Source organism: Anolis carolinensis, chromosome 5, assembly GCF_035594765.1.
Source record: "Anolis carolinensis isolate JA03-04 chromosome 5, rAnoCar3.1.pri, whole genome shotgun sequence".
Lineage (NCBI taxonomy): Eukaryota > Metazoa > Chordata > Lepidosauria > Squamata > Dactyloidae > Anolis > Anolis carolinensis.
In genome coordinates, this window is record NC_085845.1 from 76,619,720 (window position 1) to 76,646,047 (window position 26,328).

A 26,328-nucleotide genomic window follows, 5' to 3' on the forward strand; every position below is an offset into this window, starting at 1 on the left:
CAAAATATCTGGGGATCCAGATTGAGAACCACTTAGAAGGTCATACACTGAGCAGTTTACTGGAGCATGGGGCCACATAAGACACCTTACAAAATCAATTATTTTCAATCCCTGTCTAAAATTGTGAGCATGTTAGATACCTAGAATCTTTTTCAACTGAAGTTGCCAGGGATTGAGGGCATGATCTTTGCATGGAAAATGTGCTGTACTACTTTCTCTGCAGAGATCTCATGCATCTTCATTTTGCTTGGGGAAGTAGACAATGCAGTGACTCAGTTGTATAGAAATGTGTTCTGTAAAGGCTCAGAGGCACTCTGAGAGTTTCTGTTAAGACCTCTCCACCATCACAATTTCTCACAATCTCAGTGTAATCTAATTTGCCAGGATCAGCAAATTAGGTAGGGAACAGGTTGGCATAAGGCATCTTGAGTAACATTTAACATAGGAGCTTAAATCTCACTAGCTGTCCCAAACCCATGAAAATCAGTTTTTGAATGACAACTATTGTGTGAGTCCCAGTGTATTTCAACTGGCCTGTTCTAACAGGTTACGAATAAAATTCCAGTTAAATACAGCTATAATGACCAGCACCCATGGGACCGCATAAATCTAACTACAGAAGCTGGCAGTATAGGGAGAAACTAAAAAACAGCAAGGTAATGTAAATTGTACAAAAATCAAAAGAACTTTATGCACAAAGCAAAACCCCTGCAACCTAGAAGAAGCATGAAGATGCCCACTTAGATTACACATGCCATAGAAGTCAGCAGGAATTTTTGGGGTACTAAAGCTCTACTTTACCAGTGGCTGGATATACTACTTATCTTGTTTAACTGATCTCCATAAGCATTGTGCTGACTTTGTTTCCACCCATATGACAGCCTCAGAATGGCCAAAGGCAAGCCATTATTTCTCCAGCTTGTCACACTTCAGTGGAAAAACTAAAGAGTACCAATATAATCTCATGAGAAACTATTAAATTGTATGTTTAAAGGAGCCCCCTAATGGCACAACGGGTTAAACCACTGAGCTACTGAACTTGCTGACCGAAAGGTCAGCGGATTGAATCCAGGGAGCGAAGTGAGCTCCTGCTGTTAGCCCCAGCTTCTGCCAACCCAGCAGTTCGAAAACATGCAAATGTGAGTAAATCAGTAAGTACTGCTCCAGTGGGAAGGTAATGGCATTCCATGGAGTCATGCCAGCCACATGACCTTGGAGGTGTCTATGGACAAGGGCTTAGAAATGGAGATGAGGTTTCAGAGTCAGGCACAATTAGACTTATTGCCAGGAAATAACCTTTTCCTTTACCTTACGTTGTTTAAAATGTATATCATCTGAAACCAGACAACTGACATGAATCGGGTGCAAGATAAAAGGAATGGGCACACTCACTTTACTATTTATACATAAAGCTATTTATTCCATAAATGGATAAAGTTTATCAAGGCACATAACATTCTCCTTCTTGGCCTCAAGACAAAATAAATTTCAACAACTCAAAACTGATGTTCAGCAGTAAGATTCACCTTAACACTCACCAAAAAAAATTATCTAAGCATGCTTTCAAGAAAACACCCGTTAAATCTCCCCAAGTCTGTGCCTACAACTTGGGTCCTGGATAAATTGTCCCATTTTATCCAACACTTAAGTATACACTACAGTCTTTAGGAGGCATTATGGCTCTGCCATACAGTTTCTGGGATTAGGCAACATGTGCCCCTTTCCTCTTTTCTGTATCAGTTGCATGAGACTTCGGATCTTAGTATTTTGATACAATCATTGTCTTCATTTTTCTCGCCTGCCATAGAACACTGTGAGGTTTTAGTGTATAATTCTATTCTCCACTTTTTGGATCCCACGGGTGCACTAGTTTCAATACAGCAGCTTTCTGACCCATTTTGGCTGTGCGGGTGATTTTAACTAAGCCTCCAAAAAGCCTCAACTTGCTTCCCAATTGTTCATTCCATATCAAAATCAAATCTAGTTTTGTCACAGAATGCCAAGCAGATTCTCTCCCTTTAGGACGGTTATTAACAAATGAAGTAGACACTAGGTTGCCTTGTGACTTTGCTTTACCATAGGCCCACTGGCAGGCTTTCCATTGCCGCAGCCTGCTGCTTCTAAAGAAAATCTCTTCTATTCCAACTTTCTGCCAAAAAAAGACTTTGCTATTGCTCAAATAATGTATTTGAAACTAAATGTACTATCGCATGAGAGACGTTTGCCTTTGCATCTTCCACAAAGGTCCTGGCGATGGGGTCTCTTCGGATCCACATGGCGCAGTTTCACAGGACAGGTACACCTCGTCTGCTTACAGCTCTGAAATGGACACAGAAAAAGCAGTCATGACCATTGAAAACCATTGTAGGTGGGCAAATTTCACAGATACAATTCCTTCATAGATGAGCATGAGATTAAGGGAAATTATTTCTAGAAACCAATGGCTTTTTCTGCAGCCTAGTGTATTTTTAGTGGTCCTTACTTCCACACAGGGTAAATACCAACCCTCAAAGCGCCAATATGCAACTGCCATAACTAAAATCACCAGAACGTATTTCATCTTGGTTGTTAAGCAGGATCAGCCCTGGTTAATACTTGGATGGGAGACCACCAACAAATGTAAGGCACTATAAGCTATAGTTCTGAGAAATCAACTAGCAAAACCACCTCGGAGTCTACCCTGACTAAGAAAAACCTATGAAATCCATGAGGTTTCACATGTACAACCAGTAAATCTGCCTGGAGCCAATGTTTGGGAAGTATTCTGGACCTTACCCATCCCTCCATCTCATACCTAAGTCAGCTGCAACAAGAGTTGACTCACAGCAGGCCTACAAGAAGAGTCAAGGAGTTAGGTGACTCTGGGCACGTATAACGTAGAAGGATTTGTTCTGACTCAGAACAGAGCTGAAAGGCCAGAATCCTATGCCAAACAGCTCCCAGTTCTCCCACTGGTCCAGTAGCTGTCAAACACTAGAAGGGGTTCTTGCTGCTTAGTGGTTACGTGGGAAGCACAAAGGGAGAGTTCATACAGTATGCGAGTGCCCTTTTGTTTCTTTGCCCATTTCAATTACGATCAGCAGTGTCCTCATAATATGAATCGTTTCCCTTTCTTACGCTTGCAGTGGCACAATGGGTTAAACCCTTGTGCCGGCTGGACTGCTGACCTAAAGGTTGCTGGTTCGAATCCACGAGACAGGGTGAGCTCCCATCAGCTCTAGCTTGCAGGGACACGAGAGACGCCTCCCAGTAACACATCCAGGCATCCCCTGCGCAACATCTGTGTAGACACCCAATTCTCTCACACCAGAAGCAACTTGTAATATGTTCTCAAGTCGCTTCTGACACAATTTCAAAAAACCAGTAAGCAGGGCTAGGATAGCTACTGGGAGAAGGTTTTGGATGGGGCACAAAGGGCTAGTGAAGACCCCCTGCACTTGATCCAAAAGAGACATAGATATAAGCCACACTTAAGCATACACATGTCCCTAGCCAAGTGGCACCTATAGTCAATTTTACACAGACGCAGAAATCTACTCATTTTCCTTCAAGCATTTTTTATCACAGCAAGCTAAATGAGCTGGGGAGGAAGAGTAATAGAGGAACACTTTTGCTGTTAAAAACTGGAGTCTAAAACAGATCTACTATGAATCATCTTGAGATCCACAGTAGATCCCAGTCTATCTTCTTCCCACCTTCAGCAGCCTCCTAGAAGTCATTGCTTACTTGGCAGGTAATATCCTCCACACGGTAAGGATTGTAGGATTTCTGACAAGTTCGACAGAACTGCCTAAAGTAAACCTGTGGAAAGGCAAAGAGAAAGAAGACAGCACCTTGTCGAGGTACTAGAAGGTCTCTCTCCTCCCTACTCCCACCCCAGCAACACAATACCTACCTTGTTTGTGCCCTGCACACACCACACGTAGGCACTTTCCCAGCGGATGTTGCAGTCCTTGCAGTGGTAATAGCCATACTTCTGCTCTAGGAACTAGACAGAACGAACATGAAGGCAAGAACCCAATGTAAGCAACAGCTGGCAGTTGCCTGGGGAAAGTGGCAGCAACTTGACTAAAGCTTTGGAGAACAAAGACCTGTCATGCTCCAACCTCACTACCACCTGCATTTTTATCCCCAAAAGCCTTTTCTAGACCACTTATGTCATGAACTTTCCATGAGGCTATCTGAAGTATCTGGATCACTTGTATTACACATAGTACATTGCTGCCAGGAACTGGCTAAAACCACTAAATGCAGTAATACTGCTCCAATTTCACATTGGTAACCAACTGATTTCTAGGTTCAGTCCTAGGTGTTCGCTCAAAAGACCTGGAACTGGCTGCTTACTCCATATAAGCCCCTGGAATGGCCACAATCTAGAGGCCCTGCTCAAAATAATCTTGCTAGAGATATACTAATTGGACATGAGATACATGGCTGGGCTCAGGAGTTATTCCTCTTAACTAGATGTCCTTTCACACTACATAATCATAGCACTCTTTACTGCAATAACCATCCTGTGGAATTCCAGGGTTTGTAGTTCAGTAAGAAACTAGAGTTTTCTAATGGACCATGCTGAATACCCTCCCTAAACTACAAATGCCATGTATTCCTTATCAATAATGTTGACTCATGGTGCATTGTGGAAGGACACCAGGTGACCACTTGTGTACTTGTTATCATGCGCCCATACATATCACGCCGTAATAGGAGGAATTAATGCAAAGGCAGGGCCAGGCTAGCACAGTGGGTTAAACTGCCTAATATAGAGGTTCCTGCCAACCAGAAGGTTGGCAGTTCAAGCCGGGTTGAGGTGAGCTCCCACCATCTGCTTCTGCACGCGTAGCAGTTCAAAAACAATGTAAGTAGATAAACAGGTACTGCTTTGGCAGGGAGGTAAAAGGTGGCCCTGAAAAACATGCCAGCAAAAATCCAACCAGGAAAGGCGTCCATAGACAATGGGTTCCTTGGTATTAAAAAAATGAAACAACAGCACCTCCCCATGGCCAAGTCGAGCATATTCATCCGTTCTGGGGTTCAGAAAGAAACTGAAGACCTGGCTATGCGCGCAAGCGTTTAAAGAATAAGTCCCTACTGGCTTCGACTTGGTCTGGAATACGGTTTTTGTACAAGGTCTGGTGGACGAACGGCATAAGCAGTTTGCACTGTTTTAAACTTTGTATATTGTATATTATAACTGTTTTAACTGTTTTAATGTTTTACTTTTTGTACTATGGTGTATCGGCATTAATTGCTAGTTTTGTAAGCCGCCCTGACTCCCCTCGGATGAGAAGGGCAGGGTAGAAATGATGGAAATAAATAAATCAATAAATCCAGATGCCGGAGATGAAAAGAGGGAAGTACTATCTGTCTCTTGTCAACTGTATAACAGCATTGAATGTTTCCCACATATGTACCAGCAATCTGCTCTGAGTCCCTTTGGGGAGATAGAGTGGAATATAAATAAAGTATATTGTTGTTTGGTTGTTGTTGTTATTGTTATTATTATTATGCAGTGTCTATCAAACTGTGGTTTTCTAGATGTTCAGCTCCCAGAAATTCTGCCTATTGGCCATGCTGACAGGAACTTCTGAGAACTGAAGTCTAAGGGCCCTTCCAGATAGACCCTATATCCCAGGATCTGATCCCAGGTTTTCTGTTTTAAACTGGATTATATGAGTCTGCACTACCAGATAATCTGGGATAAACAGAAAACCTGGGATCTGATCCTGGGATATAGCGTCTATCTGGAAGGGCCCTAAAACACTTGTAGGATCAAAGTTTGGGAGCCACTGACGTAAAAAATTACACTATTTAACAAAATTTGAAACATTTTATGTTCCTGGTTTGAAAGTGTTATTTCCTATTTAATTGTGCGTTGCTGATTTTGAAAGTAGTTGTTCCTAGTCGAGAAACTTCGTTTTTGTGGCTGCCACACACAATATAGAATGGGTTGAGACTGGATGAGATATTCACTGAAAAACTAGAGCAAAATGTGCTGCAGGATGTCCTGCAAAAACTGAGTATTTGCAGTTTAATAAACCTTTTCCATGTTTTTATGGTAGAACCAAACAGAAAATGGCATTTATAACCCAGGAGCAAAAATCGTGTCCTATATAGTGTTACTAAACCAAGAACCTGCAATGCTCTCTCTCACCACTAAGAGTGCTGCAATAATCAAGCATGACTTTCATGCTTTCTTTGAGCCAGGTGCAAAAGGGGCCCACTCAGGAGACCTGGTTTTGCTACTGTGGATCTTTTCAATCCAAAGTATTTGCTGTATTACTGATGTTTTAAGGGAGAGCAGATGTTTTTGGGGCAACTGAAATAGTACTTCTGAAACTCTGCTATATTGTTGTGAATTTCCTGAGCTGTTTGGCCATTTTCCAGAAGCATTCTCTCCTGACATTTCGCCCACATGTATGGCAGGCATCCTCAGAGGTTGTGAAGTCTGCTGGAAACTGGGCAAGTGGGCTTTATATATCTGGAATGTCCAGGGTGGGAGAAAGAACTCTTTTTCTGTTTGAGGCCAGTGTGAATGTTGTAATTAACCACTTTGATTAGCATTAATGGCCTTGCCAGCTTCAAGGCCTGGCTGCTTCCTGCCCTGGGGGAATCCTTTGTTCGGGGGATATATGTGTGTGTGTGTGTGTGTGTGTGTGTGTTTGTGCATTGGCATATCATTGTCCCTAACAGTTCAAAGTAGCAACTCCAATTTGCTCCTGACATGGAAAAAAAAAGTTCAAAGAGATATCTAGGTGTATCATTTTGACAGCTGAGGCCCCTTCCACACAGCTGAATAAAATCCCGTATTACCTGTTTTCAACTGGAATATATGGCAGTGTGGACTCAAGATTATCCAGTTCAAAGTCAATATGGTGGGATTTTCTGCCTTGATATTCTGGGTTATATTGCTGTGAAGAAGGGCCCTGAGGCACCTTCCGCTCAGCTGTATAAAATCCACATTGAACTGGATTATATGGCTGTGTGGAAGGGCCCTGAGAAACCTAATTGTCTTGCATCAATACTAGTGGATATTTACTACTAAGGAGAAAGTTGATTAACTCAAACTCTTTTCAGGGATATTCCTGATTTTCCCAAAATGGTGGCGAATGCCATTTTCCAAAAGGTCATGGAAATTTCCATTTCCCAAAAGGTTATGATATCTAACATGCCTTTCCAAAGATCATAATTGTCTCCAAAAGGTTATGGAGATGTCCAATATCTGCTTTGAACTGGGTTATCTGATGCCCCTTCCACGCAGCTGAATAAAATCCCACATTACTTGCTTCGAACTGTTATATATGGCGGTGTGGACTAAAGTAACTCAATTCTAAAGCAGATATGGTGGGATTTTCTGCCCTGGCGGCCCTTCCACACAGCCATATAACCCAGAACTGTGTTATCCGAGTCCACAGTGCCATATATTCCAGTTCAAAGCAGATAATGCGGGATGTTATTCCGAGCTGTGTGGAAGGGGCCGGCGTCCCTGTTCGCCACTCACCTGGAAGCGCACTCGGGCCTTGCTCTGCGCGGCTTCCTCGGCTTTCCCCGCCGCCTGCTCCTCCTCCTTCTCCGGCTTCTCCTCCTTCCCTTCCTCCTCCTGGGTCTCTCCTTGGGGTTTCTCCGAGCCTTGTTTGTCCACCTCCTTCTTGTCCCCTTCTCCTTCCTCCTCTTCTTCTTCGACGAAGGCGGTGAGGCGGCGCGAAGCCACGGGCGAATAGACGGCAACGGTGCGCGGGAACCGCACAGCCCTGGCGGCCCCGCTAACCGCGCTGCCTTGCTCCTGGCGCTGCCGCTGCCGCTGGCGGAGGAGGAGGAGCGGCCTGGGCCCCAGCGAGCACTGCACCGAGGCGTCCTGGCGCGGGTTCACTTGGACGCCCACCTCCTTGGTGTTGGCCCTGCGCAGGCGCGGCGTCAGGTGCGGGTTGACCTGCGACAGCAAGGCTTTGAGCTGCGCCCGCTGGTAGTGCTCGAAGTACTCCGCCACCGTCTCGTTGTAGCCCGAGAAGTAGCCCCCTCCTCCGCCTCCTCCGACGCCGCCGCCTCGCTGCCTCCAGGACCCCGGCCCCCCTTTGCCTTTCGGGGGCGGGTAGCGATGATAGGAGTAAGGGTTGTACGAAGGGTAGGCGTAACTCTCCATGGCTTCAGCCATCCTTGGAAGACCCAGCCAAGCCCTGGAGGAAGGGGCCCTTAAGTAGGAGGCCGAGGGCGGGACGCCTCCCAAAGAGGGTCACTCGGAGCAGCTGGGAGTGAGGAAGACTTGCAACTCTCCTTTGTAAACCTTTCTCCTGACCTTGCAGTGGTTGCCTTCCACTGGAGTCAAGAAGGTGGCTGCAAAAAGCCCGCCTGAATTCAGACTCTCCTCAGTTAACAAAAGCCCTGCTCAATTAAGACTTATCCTCAGTTAAGGCAACGGTAACGCCTTGGCCTTGCAGCTTCCCAACAATAACAATGGAATTCTTGAACCCCATCCACGCAGCTGTATAAAATCCTTGTTGAACTGGATTAAATGGCAGTGTGCACTCAGGCCCTTTCCGCACAGCTGAATAAAATCTGCTTTTTGGCAGTGTGGACTCTGATAACCCAGTTCAAAGCAGATCTTGTGGTATTTTCTGCCTTGATATTCTGGGATATAGGGCTGTGTGGAAGGCCCCCCGGAATATCAAGGCAAATAATCCGCTTTGAACTGCATTCGCTGAGTCCACACTACCATATATTCCAGTTAAAAGCAACAAAAAAGGGGGGATTTTATTCATCAGTGTGGAAGGGTCCTCCATTAACTCAGTTCAAAGGAGATATTGTAGGTTGTTGCATGTTTTCCGGGCTGTATGGCCATGTTCCAGAAGTATTCTCTCCTGACGTTTCGCCCACATCTATGGCAGGCATCCTCAGAGGTTGTGAGGTATCGACAACACAAGATATTGTGGGTTATCTGCTTTGATGTTCTGGGTTATATGGCTGTGAAGAATGATCCTTGGTATTTTTTTAGGCCTGTTCCTTGGGTCATTTTGAGGCCCTGATTCTGAAAGCTGCCTTAGATAACTACATCATCTCTAGTTTCTTAAAGGCCCACTGCCATATAAAATCCAGATTATCTGCTTTGAACTGGATTATATAACAGTGTAGACTCAGGGCCCATCCACATAGCCATATTGTTGGGTTTCATCCCTGGACTGTACAAGTTTTTGTGTCATCAAGTTTCTAGTCCTCAATAAATAGCTAGACTAGAGACAGGGCTGAGGGATTCCTTCCCCCGCATTCCTATGCATGTTTTCTAAAGGTTTTTGTCTTTCCTGTTAGCCACTGTATAACCCAGAATATCAAGGCAGATAACTCATATCTGCTTTGAATTGGGTTATCTGAGTCCACACTGCCATATAATCCAGTTCAAAGCAAGTGATGTGGATTATCTGCATTCATTATCTGGATATGGCCCGTGTTAAAGGGCCATAGTTTTCTATGGGTGAAAAGACTGGTATGTGGCCTATGTTCTCTATCACAAAAACTAGAGCGATAGGGGAAAACTGGCTCCATTTTTTGGAATCAGTAGGTAAAAGATACCCAGGGGTCTAACATATGAAGCACTGGAATGAGGGGCTGGACCTACACTGCCCTATATCCCAGGATCTGATCCCAGGTTATCTGCTTTAAACTGGATTATATGAGTCTACACTGCCAGATAACCTGGGATAATCAGATACTCTGGGATCAGATTCTGGGATATAGGGCAGTGTAGACCCAGACTGGGTTGGCCGGTGTAATAGCAGAGAATGCTTAAGGTGCTTTCCACATTTAATGTGTGTGTGTTACACTACTTCAGAGATAGTCAAGCTTTTACATGGAAGTAAGGGCCATTGGACACAGTGGTGCTTACTTCCGAGTATTCATACAGCCTGGCTTGCATGACTTCCAAAATCCAAAGCTTTCAAACTTGTTTCAGAGATTTCTAGGGTGAGTAGTTTTGTTGACACCACTGTTTGCTCCTTCTTAGAGGTAATTTGTTTGCTTTCTAAAATACCGGGTGTCCCAAAAGTTGCCATAGGCAGGGGGAATGGGAAATTGTAACTAAATGTACCTTTATTTACAAAATAATCATTACAACCTTTTGCACCATGCTGAATATCTGAAAATATTAAAATATAACACCATGTAACAAAATTTGAAAACCTTTCTGTTCTGGTTTTGAAAGTACAGTAGAGTCACACTAACCCAAGCTTCGCTTATCCAAGCCTCTGGATTATCCAAGCCATTTTTGTAGTCAATGTTTTCAATATATCATGATATTTTGGTGCTAAATTCATAAATACAGTAATTACAACATAACATTACTGTGTATTGAATTACTTTTTCTGTCAAATTTGTTGTGTAATATGATGTTTTGGTGCTTAATTTGTAAAATCATAACCTAATTTGATGTTTAATAGGCTTTTCCTTGATCCCTCCTTATTATCCAAGATATTTGCTTATCCAAGCTTCTGCCGTTCCGTTTAGCTTGGATAAGTGAGACTCTACTGTATTATTTCCTGATTAATTGTGCGGTACTTACTTTGAAAGAAGTTGTTATACTCCAGAAACTTTGTGGTTTTTTTTGTGGCGCCACAAACTATGTTGAATTAGTTGAGACTCTATGAGATATTCATTGAAAAACTAGAGCAAAATGTTCTGCAAAAACATTCAATATGCTTTTCCATGTTTTTATGATAGAACCAATTAGAAAATGACATTTATAACCCAGGAACAAAAATCGTGTTACATAGTGTAATATAATAATATATGAGTTTGTTAATTTTTTCTATGTATGGAGACTTTTTGGTATTATGCTTTCTTTTAGCTCAGCTCAAAAGATTTTTAGACTGCAGAGCTACACACACTTACCTGGGAGTAAATACCATTTAAAGCCACTGGATTTACTACTGAGGAAGCATGCATATGCTGTTTAGCATATTCACTTAAAGTAAATCTCAGTAAGTTCCATTGAAATGAGAATTTGCTTTCTGGTAAATATCCTTTGTGAAATATCCTAGGTTTGATTCTCAAGCAGTTCCTTTGACTATTAGTGTGGAAACTCCACAGGAAAAATCCAGTCATTTAGACATAATTTAGATACCACTATGACCTTTCCACCTTTTGGTATCTTTAGTTAAAGTGGTTGTAATGGTGCAAAGTGCAATCCTCCAAATGAAGTTAGACTCCAATTCCCATCAGTCCTAAAGAGCCAGTACTGACGAATGCTAGGGCTTGCAATCAATGGCAGGCTGCATTTTGCCCATCCTTAAATTAAGGCATCTGTTGTGCAACAGAGCTAGAAAAGACCCCTGGCTGGCATGTTGGAGAACTGCCTTAAAGTAGAAACTATTTTTAGAGCTCCAACTTGATTGGAAATTGGTTTCAGAACGAAAAGAAGTCTCATCATTCTTCATTGTTTCAAAACAACTGGTTGCTCTAATCTTAATTAGATGACGCGGGCAGTCTCTCATTCAACCTCCTAATGCCTTAATATGTTTGGAAGAAATTTAATTACTGATCATTATACACAACATTAGTTCGACCCTTCCACATACATAAAAGCTGAACAATATGCAAGATACACGACTTTGGGTTTTTGAAACAGCAAATGTGGTTGATGACATTCAGTTACACTTGACAAATATGGTCACGGTTTCATCCTTGTGCTACTTATCTTTCCTCCAATTTTTCAAAAATTGCCTCAAAAGCCCCCTCATTTCTATGTGTAACCTTGTTGCTTGCTCATTATCTCTGTGATACATTGATGGTGACTTACGATCCTCTGCAATAGTAGCTGCAGTGGTTCTAAATTGTTATATGTGGAGAAAAATACAGACCATGTAAACGGAGGAAATCAAGGTTACAGCAACTGGTTGACACTGTTGTCTCCTCTCCATACATCTTTCCCTTGTTAAACAGTCTGCTATGCTGGTCTTAAAATGGGATTTTCCAGATAGTCACTTCCTTTAAAGAGTAGTCTGTGTTGGTTCCATCTGCATTGAAGCATGACCCTCGGCAATCACTGTGCCATAGGAAGTCTCTGGCACTTCTTCTTCCTTGAGTTTCTTGTAAGAAATGTCTGTATCTTCGTCATCGCCCACTAGAGGTTCTTGCTTGTAGGAGTCCTTGCCATATATCTTGTAGATTAACACAATCAGGCCAGCTTCGGCTGCCTGGAAGAGGGCATACAGCAAGGGAAACATGTACATGGGCCCAATGAGCTCTGGAGGAAAAGTCAACTTGAGTATAGCGGTGCAGAGCTGTACGTTCTGGCATCCGGTCTCCAGTGACACTGTCCTCTTACAGTGGGGTGGCAAACGGAATAAGGCCGCTACGCCATAACCACAGCCATATCCTGCCAAAGGCATCAGCACGGCTACTACATAGACAGTGGCAGGAATAGTGGCCAGCAGTTCTGGACCCAGCATGGTACCCGTGAGAATGAAAAGGATCACCAGAGACAACAAGAGAAACCACAAAGAAACCTAGCAAGGAAAGCAGTGGATGAGAAAGAGCAGCAGTTTTTAAAATATTGCACTTCATTATATCAATTTCTCAAAGTATGGCCCCCCAAGCCTCTGGATCCCCCACCTCAAAAAGCTAGACATCCCTTATTATTTCAAATAGTCAGTATTGCTTGCCTATCCTGCACTTGCTGGACAAACAGAGGATCCTTCCACACAGCCATATAACCCAGAATATCAAGGCAGGAAATCCCACAATATCTGCTTTGAACTGGAATATATGGCAGCGAGGACTCAGATAACCCAGGGCCCTTCCACACAGCCCTATATCCCAGAATGTCAAGGCAGAAAATCCCACAAGATCTGCTTTGAACTGGGCTATCTGAGTCAATACTCAGATAATGTGGGATTTCCTGCCTTGATATTCTAGGTTATATGGCTGAGTAGAAAGGCCCAAAATACTCCAACACATTCCCACCCCTCTTTCTATCCTCGTCAATGTAGCTGCTGCTTAACTACCTTGTGGTCTATTTTCCTTTAATCCCTGGCAGCAATGTTGGCACTGCCTCTCAACCCTCCTTCCATTTCCTCTTAATGAATCCCTGCATTAACTCCTCTTTGCTGAATCCCTTTCAACAGAGTTTTTCTTGTTGAAATCTTCTACTCAGCCACCTTCAACAGATCCCTGCTTTAAATCCTCCTTGCTCTCATCCCTTTCAACACACATCTGGTTGGTTCCTTCCAAATGCCCCCACATCTCCTTCCTGAAAAGATAATTTTGGGGGGATATAATGCAGCCCCAACTAGTCCCAGATGTCTGAATGTGCTCCCTGTCCTATAGCAGTTAATTACTCCTGACGTAAACTGCATTATCAACAGCAAGTAAAGGGTCAGGTGGGGAGAATTTTTACATAAAATATCATCCCATATGCTGACAACAGTATGATGCCGTGGTATTTCAACACATGGCAGGTGTTTGATGACCACTGCCAGGACTAATGAGTTTAACAGCAACATTACTTTTGTTCCATTTGAGCTGATATATCACGTATGTCATGTAGTGGTTATTTATTTATTTATTTATTTAAAACATTTCTATTCTGCCCTTCTCACCCCAAAGAGGACTCAGGGCGGAGCACAACATATGTACAGCAAACATTCAGTACCAGGACATGAATCAGTTATATCTACTTTTAAATCATCTGTTTAAATCAACTCAAAACACTATGCTGGCTCCAGTCAGCCAAGTAGGTTTCCTATTATTGCCTCATTGCATTGCCCCAAAGGCTTGATCCCACAGCCAGGTCCTTTACCATCTTTCTGAAGGACGGAGGGGAAGGGGCTGATCTAATCTTGTCAGGGAGGGAGTTCCATAGCCGGGAAGCAATCACAGAGAAGGCCCTCTCTCTCGTCCCCATCAAACGCACTTGTTACGGTGGCGGGACTGAGAGCAGGGCCTCCCCAGACAATCTTAGTCTTTGTGATGGTTCGTAAAGAGAGATGTTCACCACCCAAAACCCCAATGTAGAAATCATCCGCACTGAAAAACAGTGTCAGAAATTGTTTCTTTTGTAGGATAGGATCTGCAATGCCTGTTTAATTATCAAGAGCATCCTATAGTGCTGCAAATCTGCCACTGAAATCTGCCAAATGAAGCCCAAAGGAGTGGATCGATGACAAATCGGATAGGATAGGATAGTGCTCCAGTCATGGGTCAGTCCATGCCTATATTGCTTATGCCCATTGTAGGTATCATTCACATGCAATCTAAATGTTAAAGTTGGATAACATGCATAAGGGTTGGGCTGTAAGCTTTAGAATAAACAGGAAAGTGAACCTGATTTCCAGCAGAGTAAATTGCCATATGCTTTATCCTGAGACAAACATATTCTGTTTTGTATGGTGTGTTAAACTATGATGAAATAGATTCATAGATTAACAGACTATAACACTTTTATCAATGTCAGTTTTAAGTCTAGTTTTTAAATAGTTTATTAGTTAAAATGTAATTTTTAGTTGTGTGATATCTAATTTGTTGCAATATTTTATTATTGCTTGATATTGATGTTCACTGTGTACTTTTATGGTAATTTATTTGTTTGTTGTTTACATTTTACGGCATTGAATGTGTTCTGCTATATGTTAGCCACCCTGAGTCCCCATTGTGGAATAGAAATAATAATAATAATAATCATCATCATCATCATCATCGTTTGGGATGTAACTATAGCTTGCCATTATACTTCAGCTGGCTAACTGGTTTGAAATATTTTCCCAAATTGATTTTCCAATGCACTGTAAGTGATGAAGACACTGGGAAGTGACATGTGCAATGCTCTTGATCATGGGGCATATTGAACAAAGGAGTTGCAGTAGGACTCCAAAGGTCTCTCTGATTGCCTGTTCTCAATACACCCCAAAACTAGAAGGGGGTTGCAGATTCCATGTCCATTTCCCTGATTTGTAGCACCTCAGATTCCCCTTGGTTGAGATGCTGCTTGTCCAGAGAGGTAGGGTTTGAGTTTTGTTTTGGTGGGGGGGGGGGGGCTCTATTAGATATACACAGCTCCATCATCATGGTCACATCTGATGACGTGGACTTTCCACCTTCTGTCTCCTGTTGACAATCTGCATTCTTTTATATATGAGTCCCCACTGCCAAATATCCGGGGATAAAGAGATAATGTGGGGTCAGATCCTGGGATATAGCGGCAGTTTGGAAGGGCCCAGAGATGGCAGGTAACAAACAGGAGCTGCAGTAAATTGCCCCAGAGCTTGTCATTTGCAGAAAATATGCTTGAAAACAGTCCTGTTAATCACTCTCTATCTATAGAAAGAGGGGAAGGAAGTGAAAACATAGTTGAAATAAGAGACAAGTAGAATCTGGCTCTCTGAAGGATATTATAAAATCTACTCACAATTATAGTCACAGGGGAGCTGTCTTCATGTGGCAGGTTAAATATTTGCTGCAAGATAACTGAAGAATATGGTAGCCTTAGGTCTTCTCCCAAGAGTCTGGGGCCCCTTCCACACAGCTGAATAAAATCTCACATTATCTGCTTTGAACTGGAATATATGGCACTGTGGACTCAGATAACCCAATTCAAAGAAGATATTGTGGTTTTTCTGCCTTGGTATTTTGAGTTATATGATTGTGTGGAAGGGCCCTGGGAAGCCCAGGCTATTATAATGACCCACATGTGGTAGAGAAGCTAGGTTGAGCTTACCTTGAGCAGGATGTCTGCCACCCGGGTGTATCTGTAGCGAATGAACACCCCAAGGCCAATTGGGAGAAGAGTGCTGCACAAGGTCAGGGTGACAGCACCCAGGGGCAAGAGGCGCACCAACGGCGTATCAATCCAGGCCCGGCTGTAGACCCACAGGCAAAGCGGCATCAGGATCAGAGCCAGCAAAGTGGATGATGTGGTCATGATGATGCTGCCGGAGAAGGAAGACAGACAAGAGTGCATCGGAGCCCCTGCTCAGGGCAGAACCCCACAATGGTGAAGATTACCCCCAAATGTCTGCCACTGGTGGAACCTGACTCAGCCTCATTTTCTCTCCCATCCTAGATTCTTCTCTCCTTCCTTCTCTGTGCCTTTTTGAACTGAATCCCAGAGTTGTCACTTGCGTTTTGGAAAAAGGAGTAGGGTTGTGTTGTTGAAGGCTTTCATGGCCGGAATCACTGGGTTGCTGTGAGTTTTCCGGGCTGCCTGGCCATGTTTTGATGCTTTGTTCACATCTACGGCAGGCATCCTCAGAGGTAGTGAGGTGTTGGAAACTAAGCAAGTGGGGTTTATATATCTGTGGAATGTCCAGGTTGGGAGAAAGAACTCTTGTCTGTTTCAGGCAAGTGTGAATGTTGAAATTGATCACCTTGATTAACACTGAATAGCCTTGCAGCTTCAAAGCCTGGCTGTTTCCTGCCTGGGGGAATCCTTTGTTGGAGGTGTTAGCTGGCTCTGATTGTTTCTGGTCTGGAATTCCCCTGACTTCTGAGCACTTGATGAACCAACCTGGGCACAGCATATTATTTGAGAACACAGAAATGGTGGACCACTCTAACAATCATCACGTCAGACTACACAGAGAAGCCACTGAAATCCACAAGCATCTGGACAATTCCAACAGAAAGGAGAAAACAATGAAAATGGACAAAATCTGGTTACAGTAACTAAAATCAGGACAGTAAATAAAGAACACTCAGAAAACAGGAATTCCAGACAAGACACAATCAGGACCTGTTAACACCTCCCAACAAAGGATTTCCCCAGGCAGGAACCAGACAGGATTCGAACATTTGCCATGTCCCCAGCGAAATATGTTCGCTATGGCTTGACTATATTTTAATGCATTATATGTTTTGTGATTTTATGTTTATATGTTTTACATGTTTTTATGTGATTGTATTATATAGTGTATTGCTGGGTTTGGTCCCCATGTGAGCCGCCCTGATATCCTGCCCTATCTCAGGGAGATAGGGCAGGATATAAGAATAAAATTGTTGTTGTTGAAGCTGCCAGGCTATTCAATGTAAATCATGGTGGCCAACTGCAACATTCACACTTGCCTCCAACAGACAAGAGTTCTTTCTCCCACCCTGGACATCATTCCCCAGATATATAAGCCCCACTTGCTTAGTTTCCAACAGACCTCACAACCTCTGAGATTGCCTGCCATAGATGTGAGCGAAACGTCAGGAGATAGTGCTTCTGGAACATGGCCATACAGCCCGGAAAGCTCACTGCAACCCAATCTGTTCCTGGTTTGAAAGTGTTATTCCTTGTTTAATTGTGCGGTACTGACTTTGAAAGTCGTTGTTATGCTCCGGAAACTTTGTTTTCGCGGCTGCCACAAACTACGTCGACTCGACTGAGACTCAATGAGATACTCGTTGAAAAACTCAAGCAAAATATGCTGCTTGATGTCCCACAAAAACAAAGTTTGGGCAGTTGAATAAACTTCTTCCATGTTTTATGATAGAACCGATTAGGAAACGGCACTGACAACCCGAGAACAGAAACCGTGCTGCCTTGTATTATCTCTCCTGCCCACCTTTCCCATGCTGGTCCCCGCCTCGGCGCCGTTCCCTTTTCAGTTTGGATCTCGGGATCGATTCGAATCCCGCCCTTGGCTCGCACTGACAACGAATGAAGGAAATGGATAAGAAGCCCATCGCGAGTCCCTTCCCTTGACAAGAGGGTGAGTCCCAAACCCACGAGGGAGCGTGAGGGGCGTCTTTTCGCGCGCTTTTGTGGGAATGATGTTGTCCGTCCGTCGCAACCGGGAGCAAGCAAAGCGCCGCGCCTTCCCTTTCCCGCCCTCCCCTCCCTCCCTCCCTCCCGTGGATGGCGGTCCTACCTGAGGTTCATGTCCCCGTCGACGAGGAGCGCCATGAGGTTGGAGAGGTTCCCCCCGGGGCAGCACCCGCAGAGCAGCACGGCCACGGCGGCCACCTCGTCGAGGGCGAAGGCCAGGGCCAGGAGGAAGGCCAGGAGCGGCATGAGGCCGAACTGGCAGAGCAGCGCCAGGAGCAGGCCCAACGGGCGGCGCAGCTGCGCGCCCAGCGCCCCCAGCTCCACCGTGCAGCCCAGGCCCAGCATGGCCGCGCCCAGCGCCAGCCCCGCCGCCCAGCTCAGCCCCGCGCTCCAGGCCGGCGACAGGGGCCAGCCCCCCGGGGGAGGGAGGGAGGACCCCGCGCCCCCCGCCCACGAGGAGGAGGGCGGCAGCGCCCACAGGGTGCCGTTCTCCCCGGCCATGGGGCGCCCAGGTGGGACACAGGCAGCAGGCGCGCCTCGCTCCCTCCCTCCGTCCCTCGACGCGTCCTCCGCGCTCCAAGGCTGCGCTCCGAGTGAGAGGCAGAGCAGGCAGGGCGAGGCTGCCGCCGTCCCCTCCCCTCCCTCCCCCGCCCGACGGGGAGGCTCCGCGGCTCCGCAGACAGGCAGCCCAGCCCACCAGCACGCTAGCCAGCCGGGACCTCGGTCGGTCGGCCAAGCAACCAGTTCATGTAGTAGTCAAACACTCAGTTCCGTCTAGTTAGTTCAGTCAGTCCAGTCAGACAGATAGTTCTCTCAGCCAGTCAGTCCAGTCAGACAGTTTAGACAGTTCAGTCAATCAGTCAGTCCAGTCCAGTCAGACAGTTCAGTCAGTTTAGTCCAGTCAGACAGTGCACTTAGTCAGTTCAATCCAGATAGACAGTTCAGCCAGTCAGTCAGTTCATTCAGTCAGTTCACTCAGTCAGACACAGTCAATCCAGTCAGACAGTTCTCTCAGCCAGTTCCGTCAGACAGACAGTCAGTCCAGTCAGACAGACAGTCTAGGTAATCAAACAGTCAGTTCAGTTCAGTCAGACCCTCAGTTCATTCAGTCATTCAGTCACTTCAGTCCGGTCAGACAGTTCAGTCATTCATTCAGTCAGTTCAGTCATTCAGTGAGACAATTCATGCACTCAGTCAGTCAGTCAGTCAATCCAGCTAGTCAGCTAGTCAGTCACTGGGTCAGTCAGTCAATGCAATCCAGTCAGATGGTCAGTCCAGTCAAGCAGCCAGCCAGCCAGCCAACCAATGGGTTAATAAGTCAATCAGCCAGCCGGTCACTCAGTTAAGCCAACCAATGGGCTAATAAGTCAGTCAGTCAGTCAGTCAGTTTAGTCAAGCAGCCAGCCAACAGATTAATAAGTCAGTCACCCAGCCAGTCAAGCAGCCAACCTGCCAGCCAATGGGTTTAATAAGTCAGCCAGCCAGTCGGTTAGTCAGTTCAGTCAAGCAGCCAGTCAGCCAGTCAGCCAATGAGTTAATAAGTCAGTCAATCAGTTCTGTCAACCAATGGGTTAATAAGCCAGCCAGCCAGCCAATGGGTTAATAAGCCAGTCAGTCCATTTAGTCAAGCAGCCAGCTAGCCAGCCATTCAATGGGTTAATAAGTCAGTCAACCAGTCAGTGAGTTGGTTGGTTGGTCGGTCATCAGTCAGTCAGCTAATTCAGTCCAGTCAGCCAGCCAGTCAATTGGTCAGGCCAGTCTAGTCCAGTCTGTCTGTCAGGCAGGCAGTTAGCAAACCAGTCAGCTAGTCAATGAGGCAATAAATCGGTCAACCATCCAGTTTGTCAGCCAGTCATTTGTCCAACCAGCCAGTCACTGGGGCTGTCCGTCCAGTCAGTCAGCTAGTCCAATCCAGTTAGCCAACAGTCAGTCAAGCAGTCAGCCAGTCAGGGATGGGTTACCTCCATCTGCCTCAGTTCTACCTCAATTGCCTCCTCAGCACTTCTGCTCTGCCTCCCTCCTTCAGGCAGCAACCGCCTTCCCTTCCCTTCCACCACAGACTCAGTCAGTCAGCTTCAGGGTGTTTTGGACTCTTCCTCACAAGTCTCTCTCAGTGGATTCCTTGCCCTGGATCCTCATCCATGTGCAGTTTCAGATAGTAAGTATTTCCCATCTTTCCTGGAAGGATTCATTTCCAGGGCCTTCCCCATTTTTTCAAAGAATGTATCTTTATCTCTTTTTGAACATTTTTTTTAGTTTGTGTGCAAATGGTAATTGCACATTGGATGTTTACAGCATTTATGTACTTAACACAAACGTTTACACTTTTATTTACTTTTTATTTTCCTTTCTGTTCAGTGTAAAACCAGAACTACAACTGTTGTCCAAAGTGTAACACTTGAGGCATTTTGACAGGGCATACTGGGAGGAACTGGGATTTGTGTTCCAAGTTGGGCTGTAGGGTTCAATACCCCACACAGCCATGGAAAAACCCACCGGGTGGCCTTGGACAAATCATGCTCTCTCAGCCTTTGCAAAAGCAAAACCCTTTCTGAACAATCTTGCTGAGTAAACCCTGTGATAGGTTCGTCTTCAGATCTCCACATGTCAGAAACAACTTGAAGGCACGCATCAAAAACTTTAATGAAAGAAGAGAAAATTGTTTTTGTTTTCCTTGAAAGCCTTTAGATTGGTTGCACTAGCAGCCATTTCCATATTTACAGGGGAAACGTTAGGTAGCAATAAAAAATATACGGTCCTCACCAACCTCAGTAATTCAGCTTTTCGGAACTTTTTAATCCCCAAACGCCCTGACCTAGTGGAAACTATTTAGTTGTTCCATATTTCATTTTAGGTAAACTTGGAAAATCATTCTGACTTCCCACTTCTTCAATTTCAGTACTTTTTATTCAAGGGGGAATGCTATAGCATCTTCAGAAAGTATCACACAAGATATGTGGTTCAGCAAGGAATGTGGATGACAAACTCTACCAAAATACACTTCAAAGATCTGCCTAGTGGAATGAGCCATAGACATCTATGATGATACCTCCTTGCTCTCCTAAGAGTCCTAGGCATACTTTGGCCCCTGACACGTCTTGATCATCTGGGAGATCATTACTCTTCGTTGAAGATTCAGCACCTAAACACAGGAAGCTTTGCTGCATAGGAAACATTCTCAACACAAACAAAATTAGCTCTTCACCCTACCCTAGAAATAATGCATTCTATTTCTGGAATATCTGTTTAATATATTTTTCAAATATGTATTTGTTTTATTCTCAGATGCTTCTGCACTCTTGACACCCGTTCGCTTGCACATTTCTCTGGTGAATCCCTTGCATTAAAAGATGTATCAACTATGATTCTTTCACAGTATGGCTCACCCTTTCCCCCGTCCATTACAATCTACAGCACAATGGTGTCCCTAAAAAATGTATAGCCCCTTAAGCATAAAACACATTAAGCTCACACAACGCAGGCATGGCTGAGTGCTTCCTTCTGCTCTTGAATTGAAAAATGGAGAAGGCTGCATAGAGCTTAGTGGCAGAGTGCCTATTTTGCATGCAGATGGTGCCCAGTCCAATTCCTGGCATCTTCTGTTAAGTCAGCGGGGAGCAGGTCATGGTCACCTGAGAGCCTGAAAAAAGTGCTGCCAGTTAAATTAATACCACTGAGCTATATGGACTAATATTCTGGAATTTCATAAGGTATCCTGCCATGCAGGAATAGGTGGGAGAAGGGGCATGAAGGCATTGCCCCTTCCAAAATGGAATTCTGACTCAAAAATGAACTTATATGCAATTTGTTGCATTTGCAGAGAGCAAGGCATGGAAAATCATCCATACCTGGAACTCTCTTATCTGTTGTGTTATTTTCCTCTGACCCCCTTTTTATGCCTAAACTGTACTTTTGAACACTCAACTGAAGTTTTGAATCACTACAGTGCTCCATGTTTGGAGACTAAAATTTCATTGGGAGGGGCAGAATTTTCATTTGGGGAAGCAGTGCCCCCATTTTGTCCTTCCCCTATAGCAGTGGTTCTCAACCTTCCTAATGCTGCAACCCCTTAATTCAGTTCCTCATGTTGTGGTGACCCCCAACCATAATATTATTTTTGTTGCTATTTTGTAACTAATTTTGCTACTATTATGAATTGTAATGTAAATATCTGATATGCAAGGATGTATTTTCTTTCACTGGACCACATTTAGCACAAATACCCGATATGCCCAAATTTGAATACTGGTGGGGTTGGAGGGGGGTTTGATTTTGTCATTTGGGAGTTGTAGTTGCTGAGATTTATCATTCACCTACAATCAGAGAACATTCTGAACTCCACCAGCAATTGGATTGAACCAAACTTGGCACACAGAACTCCCATGACCAACAGAAAATACTCGAAGGGTTTGGTGGGCATTGACCTTGTGTTTTGGAGTTGTAGTTCACCTACATCCAGAGAGCACTATGGACCAAAACAATGATGGATCTGGACCAAACTTGTCACAATACTCAATATGCCCAAATTTGAACACTGGTGGAGTTTGTAGAAAGTAGACCTTGACATTTGAGAGATGTAGTTGCTGGGATTTATATTTCACCTACAATCAAAGTGCATTCTGAACCCAGGCCACAATGGATCTGCACCAAACTTGGCATACTACCTACATGGCCAACATTGAATACTGGTGGGGTTGGGGGGTGTTTTGTAATTCTGGGAGTTGTAGTTCACCAACACTCAGAGAGCACTTTGTACCAAACTGGTGATGGAATTAGTAAACTTGCCACACATACCCAACATGCAAAACTTTGAATACTGGTGGGGTTTTGAGGGGACTGACCTCAAAGTTATAGTTATAGTTCACCCACATCAACAGAGCACTGTGCACCCAACTGATGGCTCCGGACCAAACTTGGAACAAATACCTAATATGACCAACTTTGAATACTGGTGGTGTTTGGGGGGGACTGACCCAACATGATGGTGATTCTAGTTCTCCGTGCAGCCAGAGAACCTTGTGACCCCCACCAATGATGGATCTGAAACAAACTGGGCACACAGATCCAACATGACCAACTGGGAATACAGGAGGGGTTTGGGGTGATTGACCTTGGCATATGGGAATTGTAGTTCACTTGTATCCAAAGAGCACTGAATCCAGCTGGCGATAGATCTGGACCAAACTTGGTACACAGACCCAACTGGCCAACTGTGAATATTGGTGGGGTTTGGAGAGGACTGACCCACGGTTTTGGGAGTTGTATTTCACCCACTTTAACTGCCAAGGCTCAATGCTATGGAATCATGGGACTTGTAGTTTCACAAGTTCTTTTATCCTTTTCTACCAAAGAGTGCTGGTGCTTCACCAAATGACAACTCCCATGATCCCATAACCACTTAACTGGTGGCATAGATAAAGCCACATGCCTACAGGCAAGATTTAAGCTGGCTCATTAGATTCCCCCTCTTGACCCATCCACTCCACATACTCTCCCCCATCATACAGCCCTCAGACATTTGAAAAAGCTTTTGACAATGGAACTTGTTTACTTGTTTTGAAAATTGTAATTGCCTGTGTGTGTGTGTGTGTGTGTGTGTGTTGGGAGAGGGGGTGTTTTGCAAGGAGGTCGGTCATAGTTCTTTCTGTCCCAGCATTGTCACCCTGCAGCAATAAAGCTTTATAAAGGCTTCCGTTGGCACCACTGAAACCTTTTTTTGAATGCAATGCTTATTACAGCAGGAGGAGGAGGATTAAGGAGAGGGGAGATGCAGAAGGAAGGGAAGAAACAGAGGGCAGGGGAAAGAGAAGGAGAAAGGGAAAAATGAGAGGAGAGAGAGAAAAGAAAGAGAAAGAGCAATAGAGAGTAAAAGATACCGAAGTTGGTAATTTATTCTCAGTCTCTTATTTGTGTGAAAACACAGCTAAATCCTTCCAATGAATCAACATGAGGTTTGAATGTTCTGGAACCCCAAAATGTCTTCTAGATACCCCATATTTCGTACTGCCATAAAAATATCTGCAACAAGAGTATGAAACCAAGAGTGAGTTATAGGATCACATTGTGGGTGAAATTGCTGCCAGGATTAAGTATCTACTCTTTTTGGGTGATGGGTAGGGGTGGGGAATGTTAACCTAGTACAAGATGGAGAATGGAAATGCCAAGTCAATTAAAAATAGCATAAAACTACTTCTATTACATTATTAATAATGCATTATTATTTTAAAATGAGACTTTTGATCAGACAAAATCAAAACTTCTTATCATAAACTTCAGATATGAGTAACAAAATATGACAGAGAATGTACATTCTCAGTGAGTGTCTAAAGTGATAGGTATTAATCTGGTGCTGAATGTGTTTGAGTAACTTCTTATTTAATAATTATAATAATATATCTGTGTTCCAGCTTAAGCTGAAATGCTTTGAAAGGTGATTAAGACCTTCTTGTTCCTCCTTTTTTTCTTTATATTATCATAATTGTAAGGCTCAGAGAGTAAATCTTCTTTCTATGCTGGTCTTCACATGAGATTCTATTCTATTTCCAATACCTCATGCCTTACACATATATAGAGCTTTGTGTATATGTACTTTTTTATGTGCAAAAAGCAGCCTCGCCTCTTATATAATTGCTATTTTTATTATTTGGATTTGTACCCTACCCTTCTTATGTTAAAGTGAAGCTGTAAAAACAACAGACATGGATGTTTATGAGTTTATTCTTCAAAAGTATACACTTTTCAGGACTGGTGATACAGTTTGCTGTAGATTAAATGACATTTAGGTTTGCTGTCATGTAGAATAGCCCTGAGATCTGTGGACAAGGGAATGGGAAACAAATACTTCTGTTTGTTGATGTAAATAGCTGCACAGATACGTATCAAACCACCCTGGCGTAGTGCCTCCCTGTCTTCCTGCTGTGTAATCTTGCTGTTCTGTACCTTGTCTCCTGAAGACACATTGAACAATTACTCTTCCATTTCATTTTGACAGTCTTTTAGATATATGGCCACTATTGACCCATCTCCTGTCTGCCAGCACTTAATCTTTCTTTTTTAAAAACTATACTTGTTCAATTCCTTCAGTCTTGCCTAAGGGCAACATAAAGCAAAGCTCTTATTATCTTAATAATGCTTATGAAATGTTGTTAACAGATCATTACACACTCATATTCTTTAGAACGAACTATAGCAGAACATATTTATCCCAGTACTTTTCTGTGGTGGTAAGACTGCGTATTCTTATGACGCAAGAGGCTATGCTGCTGGAAACATCTCCCATGCCAGGCAGGCTTTTGCTGTCTCCCATGCCAGACTAAATATGCCAGCAGTTAGTGAACAGCAGCAGTAAAGGGGTGAGGCAACACTGACAGAAGATCTCTCAGATACAACAGCGGTATTACGATAACAAACACTTGCTCATACTATGCATAGGATGGCACAGTAAACCTCTTTTTGAAGATATTAACTTATGTGTTGAACATATCATACATAAATTAAATCCAAAGAAAGAGGGAATGAAAATTAGAGAAAGATACATCAACGTTGTAGGATTTGTAGATGACACCATATACTAGCAGAAGATAACAAACACCTGGAATCATTACTGATACATCATGAGAAGACATGTCTCATTAGAAAAGATACTAATACTTGGCAAAGTAGAAGGTAGTAGGAAAAGAGGAAGACAGTATTTTGGATGGCTAGGTTCAGTCAAAGCCACATCCCTGAACCTGCAAGAACAGAGTAGAGCTGTCAAGGATAGGCTGACTTGGAGGGCTCTCATTCATGGGGTCGTCATAACTCATATTTGACTTATTGGCAGTTAACAACTGCAAAGAACCATTTTATACTGAATTTTAATGGGAGGAACTTTGCATAGAATGAATTTCCTCCTTCACTTCCATTTAGATGGTCTTTTTGTTACTTTCAGGTGATTTGGGGTGTGTGTGTTTGGTTGAAGAAGAAAAACAACATCTCAGCAATGACAACACGTTAAACATTAGCAATTAATTGACAGAACCACAACACTCTGCATGGCTTAAAATTGCTTTATCGCTATACTATGTTTGTAGTCAGTATAACAAATTTTAGGGGGAAAATCATGTCAGTAAAAGTACACCTGTCCTTAAAGTATTGAAAAAGGAGATCTGTAAACTAAATGGTCCAAAGGTTGATGATATTTTACTGCCCTTCTATGCCTGAAATGTGACCAGAAGTAGTTGAGGGCACTGGAAAGCAAATCCTGTGAGAAAACGCCAGCTGAATTTGGGATGATCATCTAAAAAGTCAGTGTCAGTGGAAGGTAGTGGCAGCATTTATAAGGAGCCAATGATTCTGCTTTGAACTTCGAAGGAGCTACCCATGGTGCTGAACTTTATTGGAGGATAGAATTTAGCAGGCATCAAGCTCCACTGGGCAAACAGTCTTCAAATATGTGAAGGTCTATCATGTGAATGATAGAGCAAGTTTTTTTATACTGCTTCAGAGAAAAGATTCTAGACCTGTGGTTTAAATCATAATAAAAAGCATTTGAAATAAACATTGCAACATACGAGTATTTCTAATAGCAGATGTTGTTCAACAATGGAACACACAGTCTC

The 26,328-nt window shown here is 43.7% G+C and overlaps 2 protein-coding genes across 4 annotated transcripts; both read right to left on the bottom strand.

Annotated features, from left to right (window-relative positions):
• Positions 1-1,392: 1,392 nt before the first annotated feature.
• On the bottom strand, positions 1,393-8,425 carry zar1 (zygote arrest 1). 3 transcript variants are annotated; one of them, XM_003225307.4, is made up of 4 exons: positions 7,502-8,407; positions 3,896-3,988; positions 3,727-3,801; positions 1,393-2,319 (listed from the first exon to the last, which is right to left on the bottom strand). In XM_003225307.4, exons 1-4 carry the CDS (start codon positions 8,150-8,152, stop codon positions 2,176-2,178), a joined length of 963 nt encoding a protein of 320 aa, XP_003225355.2. In that variant the 5' UTR covers positions 8,153-8,407; the 3' UTR covers positions 1,393-2,175. The 3 variants fall into 3 exon arrangements, with proteins under 3 accessions (XP_003225355.2, XP_008115822.1, XP_008115823.1); XM_008117615.3 differs by lacking the exon at positions 3,727-3,801 and having other exon boundaries at positions 7,502-8,418; XM_008117616.3 differs by lacking the exons at positions 3,727-3,801; positions 3,896-3,988 and having other exon boundaries at positions 7,502-8,425.
• Positions 8,426-11,497: 3,072 nt separating this feature from the next.
• slc10a4 (solute carrier family 10 member 4) lies at positions 11,498-19,591 on the bottom strand. The gene is made up of 3 exons (XM_008117614.3): positions 17,832-19,591; positions 15,698-15,908; positions 11,498-12,491 (listed from the first exon to the last, which is right to left on the bottom strand). Exons 1-3 carry the CDS (start codon positions 18,227-18,229, stop codon positions 11,973-11,975), a joined length of 1,128 nt encoding a protein of 375 aa, XP_008115821.3. The 5' UTR covers positions 18,230-19,591; the 3' UTR covers positions 11,498-11,972.
• Positions 19,592-26,328: the final 6,737 nt, after the last annotated feature.